Source organism: Macaca fascicularis, chromosome 5, assembly GCF_037993035.2.
Source record: "Macaca fascicularis isolate 582-1 chromosome 5, T2T-MFA8v1.1".
NCBI lineage: Eukaryota > Metazoa > Chordata > Mammalia > Primates > Cercopithecidae > Macaca > Macaca fascicularis.
In genome coordinates, this window is record NC_088379.1 from 148,730,611 (window position 1) to 148,749,106 (window position 18,496).

General features: G+C 39.4%; 1 protein-coding gene across 2 annotated transcripts in view; it reads right to left on the reverse strand.

Moving 5' to 3' along the window:
• Positions 1 to 18,496, reverse strand: part of FREM3 (FRAS1 related extracellular matrix 3) — a 114,921-nt gene that overhangs the window by 29,757 nt on the left and 66,668 nt on the right. For both annotated transcript variants that reach the window (XM_065545541.2, XM_005555992.5), the window contains exons 3-5: positions 13,312 to 13,458; positions 9,812 to 10,042; positions 6,753 to 6,878 (exon numbers count right to left, since the gene is read on the reverse strand). In XM_065545541.2, coding sequence (XP_065401613.1) covers positions 6,753 to 6,878; positions 9,812 to 10,042; positions 13,312 to 13,458 — 504 coding nt within the window. The remainder of the gene's footprint in view (positions 1 to 6,752; positions 6,879 to 9,811; positions 10,043 to 13,311; positions 13,459 to 18,496) is intronic.

Sequence of the window (18,496 nt, forward strand, 5' to 3'; positions counted from 1 at the left end):
AAACAAACAATATTTTATCTGTAGCAAGTTAAGAATCCTCAGGACTGGAAAAATTCTGTTCTGAAAACATCAAGTATATTCTGAGATAAAAGATAAGGTCCCTGGCGATGGTCTGTATATATCCCATATTTAACAGTGAAGAGGCTTCAAGGGGTATAAATGTATGATTTCCAGGTTGGTATCAAAGACACTTATTGGGTCTCAAGCCTTGTTTGGGTGGCTTGACCAGTGGTAGTGCATAGCATCTTTGTGAGAAATATTACAGAAGATTCATTTTTTTGCAGGGGTAGATTATGAGGCATGATGGATGACAGTTTTAATGGGTATGGGTTTAGTTCTCCAAAATTAAGGGTTAGAACCAAAGACTCATTTCATGTTAACCTAGGAGTTCCCTCCCTTAGCATGGCGATGTGCTCTCCAAACAAGGCACATGAAAGCTGATTTGCAATAATTGCTGATTTTTGTTGTATTAATATTCCCACCATAGCCAACTTCAACTATCAATGTGAAGTCACTGAGCACAGAGTAGGGAAGAGGTACACAGATTCAGCTTTTAGGAGCAGTTACTGGCTGGATCCAGCATACCACTCTATCCATGATGATGATGGCATCGATTTTCTCTGTCCAGGCCTCCCTCACCTCACTGGCAGCCTGAGAATTTGTGAAGTTACTTTACAAATTAATTATTTATTTACAAAAGAGTATTTATGGCTCAGTCTCTGTGGCTACATATTACACTTGCTTTACAAAAATCATAAATGTTAAAATCAGAGAGAAAGTCCTATTAATGCACTACACTAAAGGGTAATTAAATCATTATATTATGCTGTTTGATTATGAGGTGGCCAGGGCATTTTATCAATGAGAAAATTGAGGCAGAGAATGCCCCATGATAGCCAAGGAGTCAAAGACCCATCTCCTGACAGTCAGCCTGGGGCATTTTTTACTTTCTCACATTGTCTTTAGTTATTTGATGACTTGATTATAAATTCTTTTAAACACACGATTTTCTTTTAATATGTACATTTTAATAGGACAGCAAGACAAGCAATTTTTAAAGCACTCTTTAAAGTGCAGCAGCTAACAGCTGGTTGGAGCAGGAGGCTTTTGGAGCCCCAGGCACAAGTCACTTCATGCCCCAGGAGTGCTGATGATTCAAGGGAGATGGGAGAACCAGAGGAGAGAGGAGGAGGGTAGCAAAGGCTTGACTGGAGCATCCTGGGAGCATCTATCTAGAGGGGACTTTGGGACTTTTGTTTCCAGCAGACTGGCCAGTCAGGTACTCTGGGATGCCTGTACATTAAAAAACAACTAGAAAAAATAATGATTCTGGCTTTTCTGTTCTCATAGGAAGTAGGGAATATCGTCGAGTGTAAAAAAAAAACAAAACCCACAAACAAAACAAAATTGAAATTAAAAATACCTAAAACGAACCGTAAAAACCCTCCCCCAACCTGAAATCCCATAACCCCACAGAAGGGATTCTCATTCAGAAGGTGGTATCCCCCCAAGAGCAAGTGCACTATCACCATTGCAGGTGGAGACAGGGCTTAGGCACAGGGCACCTCACAGAGCTGACCCGGAAGCTATGGTTACGCCTGAGGATACAGGGCTGCAGGAGTGTGTCTGGAGCAGTAGTACCCTCTGAATCCTGGAAAGCGAAGCAAACTTTTCTTGGAGGAAAACATTTTCAAGCGAAGCCCTCAGATCTTTCACAGATTCAGATCAAATACATGTAAGATTTTAGATGCATAGAAAAAAAAATCTCTACAAAGACGACTTTTAGATGAAAAACAAACTTCTTAACAATGGAAGCCAGAATATGCTGGAATAATAACTTTAAAATGCTGGGAGAGAATTACTGCCAACCTAGAATTTCGAGACTGGAGTTGAAATAAAGACAGGTTCTGATAAACAGAAAATGGTGAGAGTTTACCCCCAGAAAACCTGCAGTAAGGGAACTTTTAAACCATGTGATTTGTACTTCAGGAACAGAAAATGATAATCCCCGCAAACTGTCTGAGATGCAAAGTATAACCTCTATAACCTATGAACACACCTACAACTAAATAAATCAACACAGAGAATCTTTTTTAAAAGGAAAGAAAGAAGAAAGTCTTTCACCTGGACATGCTTGGAACCCTTTAAGAATTAGCCGCTTTTGGCCGGGCGTGGTGGCTCATGCCTGTAATCCCAGAACTCTGGGAGGCTGAGGCGGACGGATCATGAGATCAGGAGATCGAGACCATCCTGGCTAACACGGTCAAACCCCGTCTTTACTAAAAAAAAAAAAAATAAAAAAATAAAAAAAAAATAGCCGGGCGTGGTGGCGGGCGCCTGTAGCCCCAGCTACATGGGAGGCTGAGGCCGGAGAACGGTATGAACCCAGGAGGCGGAGCTTGCAGTGAACTGAGATTGCACCACTGCACTCCAGCCGGGGCAACAGAACGAGACTCCGTCTCAAAAAAAAAAAAAAAAAAAAAAAAAAAAAAAAAAAAAGAATTATCTGCTTTCTACCTCCATCTTAGGAGATGACCCAGAGAAAAAGTCCAATCAGAGAAGTGGGGCGGGGTCCATGGCTTGTGGTTTACTACGCAGTTCTTTTTTAACTGGGTAGAGTAGTTGAAAACCTCAACATATTTGACTTGGGCCTGACCAAAAACCACAGGATGATTCAATGCTGTTCCTACTCATTTGGTTTTCGGTTCTGTGGTTTGCTCTTCATTGGCTGTTCCTTCCAAGAAGGCAATTTTTTAACAAGAGAGTGACTAATGAGAAGAAAAAGATGAATGAGATTTTTCTTAAGAATGAAACAGGGCCAAGAAATGTCTAATTTGCAAGTCTTTACTTAAAGAATCTTTGTGCTTAAAACATTTCATTATAGAGCAATAGTTTTGAGTTGGGCTGATTTTACCTGCTGGGGACACTTGGCAATGTCTGGTGACATTTTTGGGGGTCACAGATGGAAGTGGGGGATGCATCTAGATGCTAGATACTTGCGTCTAGTATATAGAGAGCAGGGATGCTGCTTAACATTTTACAAAGCACAGGACAGCCCCCACAATAAATACTTATTCAAAACATTAATGGTGCCAAGGTTGAGAAGAGGAACAAGAATAAATTCTCCTCTGCCCTGGAAGACAGAGGATTTGGCAGTAAACAGATTATTTTAAGATATTTAAAACCACTACAAGGACAAACCTTTGTAATGCATCTTCAAGATCTTCATGTTTGTTGCATTTGGCTATATATCCAGAGACAGCCTTATTGCCTGTTCTTTAACTAAGATTTCCTCTTGAAAGCACCAGATATAGCCAGCTCCATATAATGTTAGCAACTCTTGTGTTTAAGCTAGTTTTCCTCTGTTTGGGAAGGAAAAAGTGAAGAGGAGAAAAAACAAGCTAGGTGAGGTACTCCTTGAGGCCTTTCTCCTTAGCTAGCTGATCACTGAAAGGATGTGCCAAATTCTTTCTTCCACTGGTGCACTGGGGCTCTAGTTTGGGTTTTGCAATAATGGGCAAGTGCGTGGGAGCTAGGGGGTGTGGTTGAGGCTGGACAGACTAGCTATTATAGAAAGTGTACTCATGCTTTGCTCTGGGCTTCAAGCTGGGCTTCTTCTTGTATTAGTGGCATATTCTCTGTCTACAACCAAAGTGTCCAGCAGACAATGGTGCTAAGGTCTCTTAGATGTGAATGAAAGAGATGAGATGGTGAACAGCCCAGTTGGATAGATCATATGTCATTGCTAAGCTGGAAGAATTCACCGAGGGTCTGTCTGTTCTTCCCTCGGGAAGAGCTATGCTGCAGAAGGACCATCCAAATGAATAGGGAGGCTCAGAGTGTCTGGCAGGGAGTCAGCTATGATGAGGCGGTGCCGCTTCCCCACGTGGGAGGGCTACACCTAACTTTAGCTTCTCATAGGATTCCCTTATGTAATCCAACTTCCCACATGATTTCCAGATGTGAAAGCTGGCATGCCTGGAAAACTCCCTGCATGGCTGGTGCACAACTCAGACTGCTTGACACCTGAGCCTTGACCCCCAGATCCCCACATAAGAAGGTATTTTCATGTTTGTGGTTAAAAAAAAGAAAGGAAAAAGAAAAAATAGGATATTACAGGGTCGGGGCCCTTCCTGGAACACTAAGCCACTGTATGCATGGTAGCATCTTGACTCTTGCATACCTCTTGCTGGAACTGAAACTGAGGGCTAAGCTGATTAAGTTTGCCAAATTTAACCTGCCTTGCTTGCTTTTAACAGCTTACTTATCGCTTATCTTAAAACTCCCTTTAGCAGCCAAGTAGGGTGGCACACACCTGTAGTCCCAGCACCTTAGGAAGCCAAATCAGGAGAATCGCTTGAGGCCAGGAGTTTGAGACCAGCCTGGGCAATATAACGAGAACTTCGTCTCTACAAAAAAATTTAAAAATTAGCCATGCATATTGGTTGGTGCCTGTAGTCCCAGCTACTCCAGAGGCTGAGGTGGAAGGATGGCTTGAGCCTAGGAGTTTGATCCTGCAGTGAGCTGTGATGGAGTCACTGCACTCCAGCCTGGGTGATAGAGTGAGACCCTGTCTCAAAATCCTCCCTCCACCTACCAAGAAACCAACAACAAAAAGCTCCCACTTGCAAATCACTTAGCCAAACAATACATAACTAAACTCCCACTAGCATCCTTATAGATAACATCTCTGACTGGGGCACTAGAGTAATGTTGCTTAAATTGTTTTTCAGGAACTAGGGGGCAGCTCTTGTCCATTTCAAGCTGTTGAGACCACTGACCCTTTAACTGGGCCTGCTCCAGTGCCCAAAGAGTGATCTTCTTATGTCAGAGGGTCAAAAGCTGTAACCTCAGATTATGCTAACACTGCCATTTTGTGCATACGTGTCCTATGAAGAACCATGTAGCTTGATTAGTTTTGCACAGAAGCCCCAATTGCCTCACTTTTCCTACTTGCCAATCACCTTTCCCCATGCTTTAGAAGACCCTGCTTTCTATTCCATAAGTACTCCCAAACCCTCTTTTCAAAGAGATGAATTTGATTCGTTCTCTTGTATCTTTGTATGGTGGCCTTGTGAAGGAAATTGTTTTCTCTTTTGCAAAACTTGTCACCACAGTGATTGGCTTGCTATGCACAAGCAGAATGAACCTGGCCAGTAACAGAATTACAAACATGAATGTTGTAAATCTTCTTATACTCATATCGTGTGCCATTGTGGTATTTGTCCTCACCTACTCACCATGTATAGGATGAAAGTTCAATTCGGTTACTTAAACTCTCTGGAAGTCATGTTAAGGTAAATGTTTAACAATTACTTATTTTCACAAATAAAATGAACATGAGCTACATACACAGTGCAATGGAAAGCAGACTCATGCTTTGTATGTTACTAATAATTCACAAATACTAAACATGGCTACAGGTAAGTGAAGGAGGCAACTAGTTTTACGCTGTGTTTTGCTGGGGATCTCAAGGTCCTACCATTAAAGTTTCCATCTACCAAGGTACTGCCTGCCCCTGCTAAATGATTAGCGCCCCATCAGTGTTTACAAACAGTGTTGTGGGGGTATTACTTAAAAAACAAAAAAACAAAAAACAAAAAACAAAAACATTGTTTGGGAGAGGAAGAAAAGCTGGAGGAATAAATTCTCTCTTGCTGACATATCAACAAGTAGGAGCATTGATTTTGAGAGACTGAATATACAGAGGGACAATGGCCATACCATACATAAAAAGAGAACTCCGACCCACAGCTGCAGCAATGAGTCCAGGAAGCCAAGCCACCACCTCTGTAGCAATCAGCAATCAAATGGTCAAGACTTACTCAATAACTGCCAGTTTCCCTGATTTCTGCTCCCACTTCTAATTTAAGACCAAGCAGAGAGAGCCAAATATGCCCTCCTAACCAATCATATAGGATGCCTGCTTCTACTGGGCCAGTCTCCAGATTCCCAGGCCAACAGCTTCCAATCAGGGCATACCTGATACCTTTCCTTTTTCCACTATAAAGCTTTCTCATGCTTCTGCCTGCTGGCGAGTCTCTGCCACATGCAAGTGATGGTGGCTGACATACTACAGCAAGCTCTAAATAAATAGCCTTTTCTTGTTGTCATTTGAGTGGTCTTCATTTATTTCCGCAATTTTAGTTTTCTACATAGTTACTAATGAGATGTTAGAGAATATGATCCTGAGGGGATGAGACATGAGACAGCTAAATCTGGCTGTATAGAGGTGGTCAAAAAGAATGGAACCTTGTTTTGGTTGCAAAGATGCCTGAATTCATGGTGGGGGGTTATCTGTGGTTGTGAGATAGGGAGAGAGGAGGAGAAGAGAAACTGAGTAGTATATACAGACTATTTTATAATATTGCCCAGAGGCAATACTATTACAAATAAGAATCTTTAATTTATAATTTTTTGACCAGCATATATAAACTCTTTTGACACAAGATGTCTCATCTGACTTTCACAAATGTCTCATTTGACTAGCCCCTTTGTGGGTTAGTTAAAATAGTTATTTTAATCCCAATTTTGAATAAAGTGTTATCCCTGGTTGAGGAGACCGGCTAAGAACAGTAGGGCACCTGCACAGAGTCAGCAAAGGGGGTTCGCAGCAGGGCGTGCATGATGAGGGGCCCACACATCCAGCATCTTAACTCTGCTTTGCTCACCCCCTGTGCTACTCCCAGCATTACCACAGTCCTGTTCTCATCATCTTATTCCTGCAAACAGGACCCCACAGAGCCTCATACCTTGACGTGTGGAGCAAATGACGATTAGTTCCTGGCTTGCATCTCCAGATCGTCTTACTGGAATCAAAAGTTCCCCAACGTCCTCTTCTATTTTGTATTCTGCCTCTGGAATATAAACTGTTGATTCTAGAAAAGACAGCAGAAGACTTTTCACCAAGATTTAGATTTGATCGGTGATATTTGAACACACCTGAGCAGAAATGTACAAAGTCTTTGACCCTTATATTTTCCAACAAGATTAACTGCATTAAATGTAGTGAGAATGGGAAACATTATTTATTATTGAGTGGAGCTGGAGAGGCAGTGGAATTGGGTTTAGGAGACCTCTTTTGAAAGGTTAAAAAGGATAGCCAGCATTAAAAAGGAAAACAAAAATCCTGCAGCAATTTCATGTCTTTTTTTTCTTCTGAGATCAAAGTTTAAGTCTTCTCAGTGGAGATCACATATTTCTGTCCTTGCTTTACTTTTACTGTTTATTTTAAAATATTTTAACAATGAAGTAATCTAATTCATTAATGAAGAAAACTGTTTTCATGCTTCATTCAACAAACTGCTTATTTAATATTTATTAAGCAGACACTGTGCTGGTCATTTAATAGGCTGAGAAAAATAAACTACAGGTCCTTCCCTCAATTTTAAAGATCATATTACTGCTGAAATTTACTGAGTTGTGTATATGTGCACACACGTTTGTGTGTGTGTATGTGTGTGTGTGCATACACCTAGACATCATCGAAACATTCACTGAAATATCCATATGAATATAGGTCATGTCTTGTTGATGGGATTATGTGTATTATTTTGGTGGGGAGAGATTTTAGATGTTTTCTAAGGCTTTTTATTAAGCATGCATTGTGCAATTAAAATATAGGTGTTTGTTTACAAATAAAATTTTAGAGGAGGTTGTTCCAACTCATAGTGTGAAGTGGATAACTGCAGTAACTATCTATGAAACCACATTTTATTTCCTCAGTTCTTTTCCTTATGTTATATATACACCTAGATTCTTCCTTTTAGTGATGCAAGCTAAAAGGGAAAAGATTGTAGGCAATCATATATGCATACGTATTTTTTTGAGACAGGATCTTGTTCTGTCACCCAGGCTGGAGGAGTGCAATTTCGTGATCTCAGCTCACTGAAACCTTTGCCTCCTGAGTTCAAGCAATTCTCATGCCTCAGCCTCTTGAGTAGCTGGGATTACAGGCATGCGCTACCAGGTCTGGCTAAATTTTGTATTTTTAATTGAGACGGGGTTTCACCACGTTGGCCAGGCTGGTCTCGAACTCCTGGACTCAAGTGATCTGCCTGTCTCAGCCTCCCAAAGTGCTGAGATTACAGGAATGAGCCACTGCACCCAGCTGGCAATCACCATTTTTTTTTTTTTCATTTTGGAACTATTACTAAATGATAATTCAGAATTCAATGTTAAATTATCTAGCTATTATATATTAATTTTTTTCTTTTTTACTTTTCTGCCTACATTAGCTTCAACAGATACAAGTATCAACCTCCAGGAAGACACTGACCCTGAGGCACAGGGAGAAAAGACCAGTGATAATTTTCTTTCCTCCATTTTACCTATATGGTAGTCTACTATCTTGACATCTTTCAATTCAAAACGTTGGCATCATGGAAGAAGCTAAAAGTAAATTAAAGTTATCAATGTCGTATGAAAAAAATTGATACAATAGGACTAAGTTATTCAGTCATGCCCTCTGTTTTTTCCAATCTGGAAAGCCTGTTTCTATCTGCTCTTCTAATCAAAATCCCATTTATTTTTCAAGATTCAGCTCAAACCCTGCCTCTTTCATAAGCCTTAATTACTTGGGACCATGATGACCTATATTCTTCTCCTTGAACTCTTAGTGTTTCTCCCATGTGTCTTACATTTACTTCATAACTGATTCATGTATCGAAGTGTTGTTCTCAACAAAACTGGTCTGATACCTTGTTCATTAGGTGGTGGGGGCAATGTTTTCTACTTCTTTTGTACCTGCCAAAGTGCAGAGCATATGAACACTACTTCTCAAATTATGTTTTAAGAAAACTGGAACTTAGAGATTTTAAAAGACATTCCTTGGAGATGATGAAAAAAAAAAATCCACAGTTCAAACTAACAAAACTAAACTAAACTAAATCGGTTTCCTTATAGGAGAGTTTCTCAGAATCTTAAATATGCTAACATGAATTATGATGCCTAAAAAGAGGGATGAAGTTTGAAATAGTTCCTAGACTTGTTTGACCATGGAAAGCTTTCCATCCCCTGTAGATGTCTATTACACTAACGTTCTCTTATGTAGTTCAGAGCATGTTAATGCAGGGATTCTTCACTGCGTCTTGTGGAACTTAAGGCCTGCTCCCTGGTTGTAAGCTACGCACTTCCAGGTGCTACATGACCTCTTTTAACTACTGTGTGTAATCAATGTACTTAATTAAAATTCAAAGATGAACACTAATCCCCACCCCCCTTTAGGGAATATTCTTCTACTTCCAAAAAAGGGGCAGCAAGCAGTATAATTACTGCTTAGATTTTTTTTTCCTTTTAATTTATCTGGGGAGATATTTGCTGAAAGAATGAATCCATAAAATGAACCAATGAATTCAAGGACATTATGTACAATAATAACAGAACTTCAGGGAACACATGTTGAAACAAATGAGTTGGCTCCAGGAGCCACATCTAGGACAATGGATATCTAAGTTCTCATTTAATCTGGCTGTGAAAAGATGGTGGCCCTGGAATGAACCCTGAGGATTAGCCATCTGGGAGCAGAGCTGCTTGGTACCTATGGTGTGTAGAAAGCCTGCAGTAAGATCTTGTATATATATTACAGGAATGCTGGTACAGATCCTCCTCATTTTAATCCTCCTGTATTCTCTTTCAAAAATCCTGAGAGCAAACGAAAAATTATTGTCTATAAAGTAACTTACTTCACTTTAAATCCTAAATGGATATGAACACATCTAGTGGCTTACAGAGCCTGAGGGAAGTGTGAATGCTGGAAATGGAGCCAAGAACCTGTACTGGTTAATAAAGCAAATCAATCAGTATCACATACCATCTCCAGGGTCCACAATTTCAACCGTTGCCATTTCAGGAAACTCCAGTACAGCCATGAGAGGTTCCGACAGAATGATCTGGAAGGTCTCTGAAGTCTCATATTCATTGTCAGGTATGATTCTCACCCTCCATGTGGCTGTAGTCTGTCCAGGATTGAATTGGACCTGTTTATTGGTCTTCCATTTGAAATCTTTGTCTCTTTTTGCAGTTTCATCTTTGGTACCAATGCCTGAATAAAAATAAAAAAACCTATAAATATAAAGTCAAGTGACTGAAGGCATAGTCTCCTTTCAAAGTGGTTTCTATTGTTAACAAAAGTAGATAACATAGAAATTGTTTCTTTTAATGCTCCCAAAAGACACCTGTAAATGATCTTTCTTGGCTAAGAGAGTATAAGTAAGCAGAATTGAATAGAATTGAGAAGAAAACATGGAAAGGGGATTGACAGAAAGAACAGAGAACAGTCTTATTTAACTTATTTATTCTAGCACATGCTTATGGAGATCCTCTGATGTGCCAAACTCTACCAGATGCTGGGGATTCAGAGATGAATAAAAAATTGTCCCAGCCCCCAGAAAGTTCATAGTCTCAAGAGAAAGATAGTAGAATATGAGCTCTATGGAGGTAGAGATCTTTGACCTTGTGTTCACTGATGAATTCCTGGGAATTAGGACAGTACATGGCATGTAGTAGGTATTCAATAAAAAATTTTTGAGTGAACATTTTGTATCTGATAATTTCAATTTCTGCAGTCTTTGGAAGAATGACCCCAAAGGTTGTTTTCTCTTGCTGATTCTTACTCATGGCGTCTTGTTTCCTCATATGTTTAGTGATTTTTTGATTGTAAGAGAATGCTTAGGAATTTTTCAGGCAATTAGTGCAATGTTGGTGAAAATGGAGAGAGGTGAGAGATTTGAGCTCTGTTAGGAAATAGTAATTAGTAACTTACTGAAGATACTAAACAACAACAACAACAAAATAGTGTTAAAATATCCAATGTGAGATACAATGATGAAAGATGCTATCCCATCAAGACTAAACAGACCTTCTTCTTAACCCAAAGTGTTCAAGCAGCATTCTAATATTGTTTGGTCTTGATTTTAACACACCAAGAAAACAATACCCCTGCCTCACCACTGTAGGTCTCAATATAAGGGTTAGTTACATTCTGCAGTTGTGTGGATGTGTGAAATCAAATACGGTAACTTGACACCAGCTCTGGTGAAAACTTGATATAAAATAAGATTAATAGCCCCCTCATGCAATTCCTTGGCCTCATTCTCAAATAATCTGAAACCTTGTAAAAGATACATGAAGCTATAGAGCCTGAAAATAATTTCAAAGGTAGGATAGCTCGTGTTGCCTTTGCAAATCTGCTGAAGAAAGCCTGCATTAATATCAATTTTGTGACCGAGAGTGAATGTTCAGTATTTAGGAAGAGCCTCCTTTGGCCACATGTTGGAAGTGGAGAACATAAAGAAGAGTGAATGGTATCCTCAGCCAAAGCTTAGATAGAGCTAAGTGGCGCTGCTATAGGAATGAAGCAGGCACATGGCGTTTACTTAATGTTTGGTGAACATTGTCTCTGTGTGAAGTGCTGAGGATGTCACACAGAATTAGGCACAGCCACCACTACCCTCAAGAGGTTTTCAATTTTGGAAGAGGCAAACAGATAAACAGGTGATTTTAATTGTGTTTGATGAGTGCCACGGAATGGTATTTATCACTTATTGAGCATTGGCGGTATGCCAAGAACCGTGCTAGATTGATTTATAATCATTATTACAAATTCCCCTTAAACACATCGTGAGGTGGATAATTTACTTACACGTAAGGAAACTGAACTCTTTTGAAAGTCACAAAAAAGAGTAAGTGACAGAGCAGGAGGTCAAACTCTACCATTTTGTTTTTTTCTTCTGGATCTTGTGGTTCGACTATTAGCCTGGGGTGGAGTAAGCGGGGGCATCAGGAGGACTTTCTGGATTGTCTGAGTGAGATGCTTTAGAGGTTCCTGTCTGTGATGTTGAGTAGTATTGTGCTTTTAAAGAGTATTTACCAAACAAAAGGCCTGGCTGTAGTTTACTTAACAACAAATATTGGTGACTACCATATGCCCCATGCTGTTCTTGAGGTTGGACATAACCCAAGATGTAGTTCCTGACCTTATAAAGCTGAAATCTACTTGGGAAGACAAATAGACACATGATCCATGCCAATTATGGTAAGTGCTATGAAGAACCATACAGCAGTGCATGGAGATAGAGTATGGCAGGGGTGCTGCTTTGGACAGGGTGGCCAGAAGGATTTCCAAAGGGTTCAGTTAGGGCAAACATTGAAATGGTTCTGAGCAGATGAACTTTTTTTTCTTGGGTCAGGATATAAAAATGCTTCTTGACATTTTAACCCAAACTCACAAGAAGGCCTTGAGATAAAGAATTGTGGAAGTAGGGCCTGACAAGAGGAGGGAGGCATATTTCAGCTGACATTCCTGGCAGCGAGTTCTACCATGTGTTGATGTAGTAACCTGGAATGTAGGCCGAGGCTGAGGGCCACCCAGAAATCAGGGTGCTCTTTGGCTGACCCCTTCTCCTAGGAGAACAGTCCTATTTTAGGAGCTCTGGGCCTGGAGCGGAGACTAGGGAAAGTCTGCCTTTTCTTGATTGCTTGTTTTCTCCCCAGCTCATTTCTTCCCTGGCTTCTCTCCAACAGTTTTGATATACTGCCTGAGCTCTGGGGTCCTGCATGTCAGGGAAACTCAATGCTTATTTATAAAATGAAGACAATATACTCCTATCTGTCTTCTTAATAGATTATGTAAATAAAGGCAAAATGATCTCTGAAAGTTCTGGCAGCTAAAGATGTTATGAAAATGCAATGCCTTATTAGAACAACTACTGTTAATTATTAATGATGATAATGAGATATATTATGCACGCACTATGTATGTGTTTACTCCAAGAAGACATATTTCTGTACTAGGTCCTTGTAGAACATAAAGAAATTCGACATAGTACATGTCCTCAAGGAATTTATAACCTACTAGCAAGGTTAAAACAATTATACATAATCAAAAGAAATATATAGAACTAAACACAGTAATGGATCATGTACTCATAAATAATTTTTCAAAAGAAATAGCTAGAACTAAGGCTAAAAATATATGCTTAAAACAACTTTGAAGGAAATTGAGTGACTTGAAGATTGTGGGATGGCTATGAACTGTCTTAATTTTCCTGGGGACTGGTGAGTTATAAAAGAGAGAAAGATGTAACTTGCTAGAAAGAGAAAAACAGGGAAAGGATGATAAAAATTGATATATATCTAAGCCCCATAACTCACATGGAGCAAAAACCAACGCATAATTTCACAGACACTTTTTTAGAGATTTCTCCAAACCAGTTATTTATTCTCTTTCAGTATACTTTCTTATAATTAGGTTTAGTCCTAGATTTCATGTTTCCATGACGTTTTACCAACAACCAATCCAAAGTTACTTACTGATAAATGATGTTTCTCCAAGGTATCCTCTGCGTGTAAGTGTCACTTCTAAGAATGTGGAGTCTTCATCCACAATATAGTACTCTTTCTCCAAACAAATCCAAGCCCAGTTTAGATGGAAAGGTTGATTTGTTAGTTTATTTCCTCCTGTAATTGATAGGGGCAAAGGAAAAGTCAGCTGGAGTATTTGATGGCAAAAGTCAATGATCAAGGTGTGCATTTTGCTTCTGAAATCAGGGGTTTCAAAACATACTCTTGTTTTATTTTATTTTATTTTTTTGGTGGAGAGAGGAAATGTTCTTTGCTTTGCTAGAGGATGTCATGAGCGTCATCTTAACCCCTATTCCCCCTGCTTAATCTAGAGGGAGCCAGATGCCTCCTGTTCCCAAAGGGTCTTGTGCATCAGGGTTCCAAAGAGCCAGAGCTTGGTAGTTTTAAATTCAGGTCATACTCAACACCTCTATCCTTTTCTCCCTGCCTGTCTTGTTCACTTCCACTCTCTCTGCCTCCTCAATTTTTTCTCTGCCCTTAACTTACTCGTTTGTATTATTTGAGCATCCATTTGATCTCATATTAGTCTGGAAGTTCCTTGAAGATAATACCGACATTATATTTACTTATTTTATCACTTTCAGGACATAGTATGATGCATTGAACCTATACACTCTAACGTTTAAAAACTACCCATGAAGAGGACAATAGACAAGGGATATAAGAGCTCTATCTTATTTCCTCTTGTCCACACCAAGTCACTGGCCTCTTTCTGAAAGATCAACCCAGCCCCTTATTGTGGCTGTGTAAGGTTTGTGTATTGGTAGCAAGAGAAGGTCTCCCTCATCTGTGGAGTGGTTGCTGCAAATAATCACCTCTGAAAAGATGTTGAAGTAGAAATCTTTATGACTGAGTTTCAACTGATGGGCCAGTATGATAGATATCAGATACCAAAGTGACTGTGTATGAACTTTATCAAATAGAGCTTTACTAACCAGTGCCACAGTTACTGGACCCCTTAATCAGATCAAGCATATCAAAATGGGGCAGCGTGTGGAAAAGAAAAAGAATTTGTGAAGAGAATACTTTAGAAAAAGCTGATGCTCTGGTGGAAATCCCTATTATGACCAAAAAGGATATGGGTATGAGATGGGGCTACAGCCTTGACCTTCAGCCTACAGGGCTTCAGGGAACCTCCTGGAGGGCTTGACATCTCCTTCTACAGTTGGAGTCTATGTGACTTACTCATTTCCAAAAAAGATTGGCAGGGTAAAGGAGTGAGTGGAGAACGCTGCATTGGGAAGCAATAGAGTAGCTGTGAAGAGCAGGACAAAGAAAGCAGGTGTATGGACTAGAGGTGGGTCATCCGCCCAATAGGGCCAGTTAAGGAGGCAACAGGATTTCCGCAGAAAGGAAGCTGGGAGCCAACCACCAGATTCCCATGGGTTGCACAGGTGGTAAGAGACAAGGAGGCTCCAAAGATAGGAATCTTCAAGGAACCCATGAAAACACTAAGTAAAGGGGTCCCCCTTTAAAGGGCTGCCACCCAGGGACCTCCAAGAGCAGATGGCAGTGATACTCTCTATACTAGACTGTGCTCTGCCTACCTTATCTCCTCTCTCTCTAGAGTCAACCTGGGAAGAGCAAGGCCTTGGTAGTAAGGGAGGGGAACCATGAGCATGGAAAGAGGGAAGCTGGCCTCAGCCCTCCTTCGCACTGCAGGTTCTGATCTATAGTTGCAAAGAAGGATCAGTAGAAAACAAGCACTGAGATTTAATCCTACTTGGGCTTACAGGAACTCACTGATGTGTAACTGCAAGATAAATGTGTATGTTGATTTTCATGTTTACTCTCTGTAGTTTTCTCTCTCTTTAAAAAATAACATTATTGATACTATTGTGGATATTCTGATAAATACAGAAAAATGTAAGACAAATAAGACAAATAAACGTGCCCCAAATCCTACTGCTATTTTTTAAAAAACCATATTGTTTACAGTTAGAAAACACTTTAACTATTTATGTATGTAGTCCTTTAGATTTTGAAATCCTGTGTCTTGGTAATAGTTTATATTTACTTTTTTTGTGTCTTTTTCAAAGTTCTTTTATATACTGTCACATGTTTTATTCTACAAACCCATTACAGAGTATGGCAAATATTAGTCTCAATTTATAACTGGACAAACAGTTTCAGGAGGATGAGGCAATTTGACCAGGTCCCCACAGGTGAGTGGTGAGGCCAGTTTTGCAGTCTGCTACTCCAGTGCTCTGTCTTTCACTCTGAGCTGCCATTCCTATGGGTTAGGGATCAATGCAATGCAAACACTTCAAAAGCAAAGTAGGAAAAATCGATTGCAGATCAGACCCTCTGAATAAAAACATGCACAGTGAGAAGGGTTTAACAATTAGAGACAGAAACGTTTCCAGATTCCAAACAGCTAATTTGTAGTCTTGTGATGAAGAGCACAGGTTCCTGAGTCACATGGACCCAGGTTCTAAGCCTGCCACTTATGAGCCATTTGATCATGAGCAAATTATGGGTCTTCAGTTTCTTCATCAGTAAATGTGATAATAGCATTATGTGCTCGATCGGATTGTTGTGAGAATCAAAGAAAATAATGCTACCAAATGCCTGGCACAAACGAGGTGCTCAATAAATGTGGGTTCTAATCATCATGGTTTTAAAACAGCAGAGGATTGATTTACGCCAGGCTATATTGCTTCTTTTGACTTTGCTTTCACTGCTGACTGGTTAATACATCTTTTAACAAGTGGCTAGTTTCATTGGAACAGCCTGTGTTAGAACTTGAAACTCTTCTTTTATTATAACATTTTTCTTTTTAAAGCACTTTCCTGTCACATTTCATATTCCTTTGCAATCTGCCTATATTTTGCCTGCCCCCATACCAAACAACACTATTGTTACATTTTGTTGAAATTTTAGTATGCCTTGGGCAAGTTAAGAAAATATGAAAGCATCATCCTCTTCAAGCATGAGCTCCTTAGTCACTGTAACCTGATATCACTGGCTAATCAATGCTTTCTGTGACCACATGCTTGCTGTTAGGCACCATATCAATTCACTTCCTAGAGAAATGAGAAATATAAACATGGTCTGGGATAAATAAGAAATATTCTATGTTTCAAAACATTTAAGGGGAACCTACTTTAAATCAAGTATGTTAGGAGAAAGAGGCTGGTAGGAATTGTTTCTAGTTCTAGATGGATCCAAGAAGGTGAAGACCATCTACAGATGTTTTAAAGCTCTATTTATTATTATTCCTTAAAAACATTAACCTTAGAAATAAAGAAATTAATAGCTAAGGAACAACTCAATGGGGTTTTGGCCTAAAGATACCAGTGGCTAAAATGTAGTAAGTACATGTATTGGCCAGAAAAAAGACTGTCTATCAGAAGTCAAAATAATTAATGGTGATGCTAGAGCAGAAGAGAGTTTTCATTAAAGTATTTTCTCTTTCCCCTTCTCTATAAAGCAACACAAATCAGAGATAAATGGCTCCCTGATGTATTGGTCATATCCTACAAATTGATCCCAAATACTAACTTCTTGCTCTCTGCTAAAAATGTTATTTTATTCCAATTAAATGCAAATTTGTGCCAAAGACAATACTATTTGATTCTGGGGCTGGCTTAGTTCCTAATGCTTAAATCTTGAAGGAGCTACCATTGCAATTGCCAGTTTACTACAGACATAAACATCCGGAAAAGCTGTGTTATTGTAATGCTGTATTTATTTATTTAGACAGAGTCTTGCTCTGTCACCCAGGCTGGAGTGCAGTAACGCCGTCTCAGCTCACTGCAACCTCCACCTCCCAGGTTCAAGTGATTCTTCTGCCTCAGCCTCCTGAGTAACTGAGATTACAGGCAAACATTACCACGCCTGGCTAATTCTAAATAGTAGAGATAATATTTATACATTTTTATTTCCCTAGTGTGGGCATTGACCTTCAGGATTCTCTAATCCAACTAGAAAATAAGACGTGTATATGAAACTGTTAAATTACAACACAAGGGCAATATGATTGTGGATAGAAATGAATGGAGCAAAATAAGTAGAAAGGAAGACTTCCTGGGATGACTGGGCTAGGAGAGATGGGTAGAATTCTTTCTGCAGAGAAAGAGGGGCCATTTTAATATGGAGGGAGAAGAAGGTAGACTTAGGGGAAGCAGAATGAAGGAAACTTACACGGGGCATGGTATGTTCTTGAAAATTTGTAACAGTATTCTTTAGTAAAATGTACTGTTTCTAAGGCATGACAAGACCACTTCAGAATAGATTCAGGAAGATTTCTGATTGTCAAAATACATACATGCATTTACCACAAAAAGAGTAATTCTGGTAACCTAAAAACATTTCAGGCATCCTTTCAGTTTGTTTGGCTTGATAATTAATAAAAAATGTGTTAATGCACTCCAGAATTCTCTTGTAGGTCTAAGTTATAGTCTAGGTTTCTGAAGGAGGATTGATGAAAAGTTATAATTAATTAATTAAATCATCCATTCAGTTATTCCACCAATATTTATTGAATACCTGTTATATGCTATTGACTCTTGTAAGTGTTGAGGATAGAACAGTGAAATCAAAAAAATCCTTGTTCTTGTGTAGCTTACTTTCCAGTGGGCCAATAAGCAAATAATGTATAATATAGTTGATGGTGAAAGTGCTATGCAAAAATCAGGATAGTTGGATAAAGCATAACTGGGAGAATCAGAAGGTGATATTTTATATAGAGTGGTTAGAAAAGGCTTTTCTAAAGGGGTAGTATTTGATTAGAGAATGGGAGAAAGAATATTTCAGTCAGAGGGAAAACAAACACAACAATAAATATTTCCATATTTTAAAACTAATCAATATTCTGTCATGACCAAAGGCTACTTGGTCTCCATTCCCTTCTGGTGCCCTTTTTATTCCTATGAATCAGTACCTATTAGTCAGTACTTAAGAAGGTGGACTGGCTTTTTCTGGCCAGTAGTATTCATTAGGTCACATGATTTTGTTTTGTAACTATTCTGCAGCTTTTGAACTTCCTGTCCATAATTGGAGGATTTAGGATTTGATGAGTCCCATCTCCTATAGCAGGGGTGTCCAATCTTTTGGCTTCCCTGGGCCACATTGGAAGAAGAAGAATTATCTTAGGTCACACATAAAATACACTACACTAATGATAGTTGAT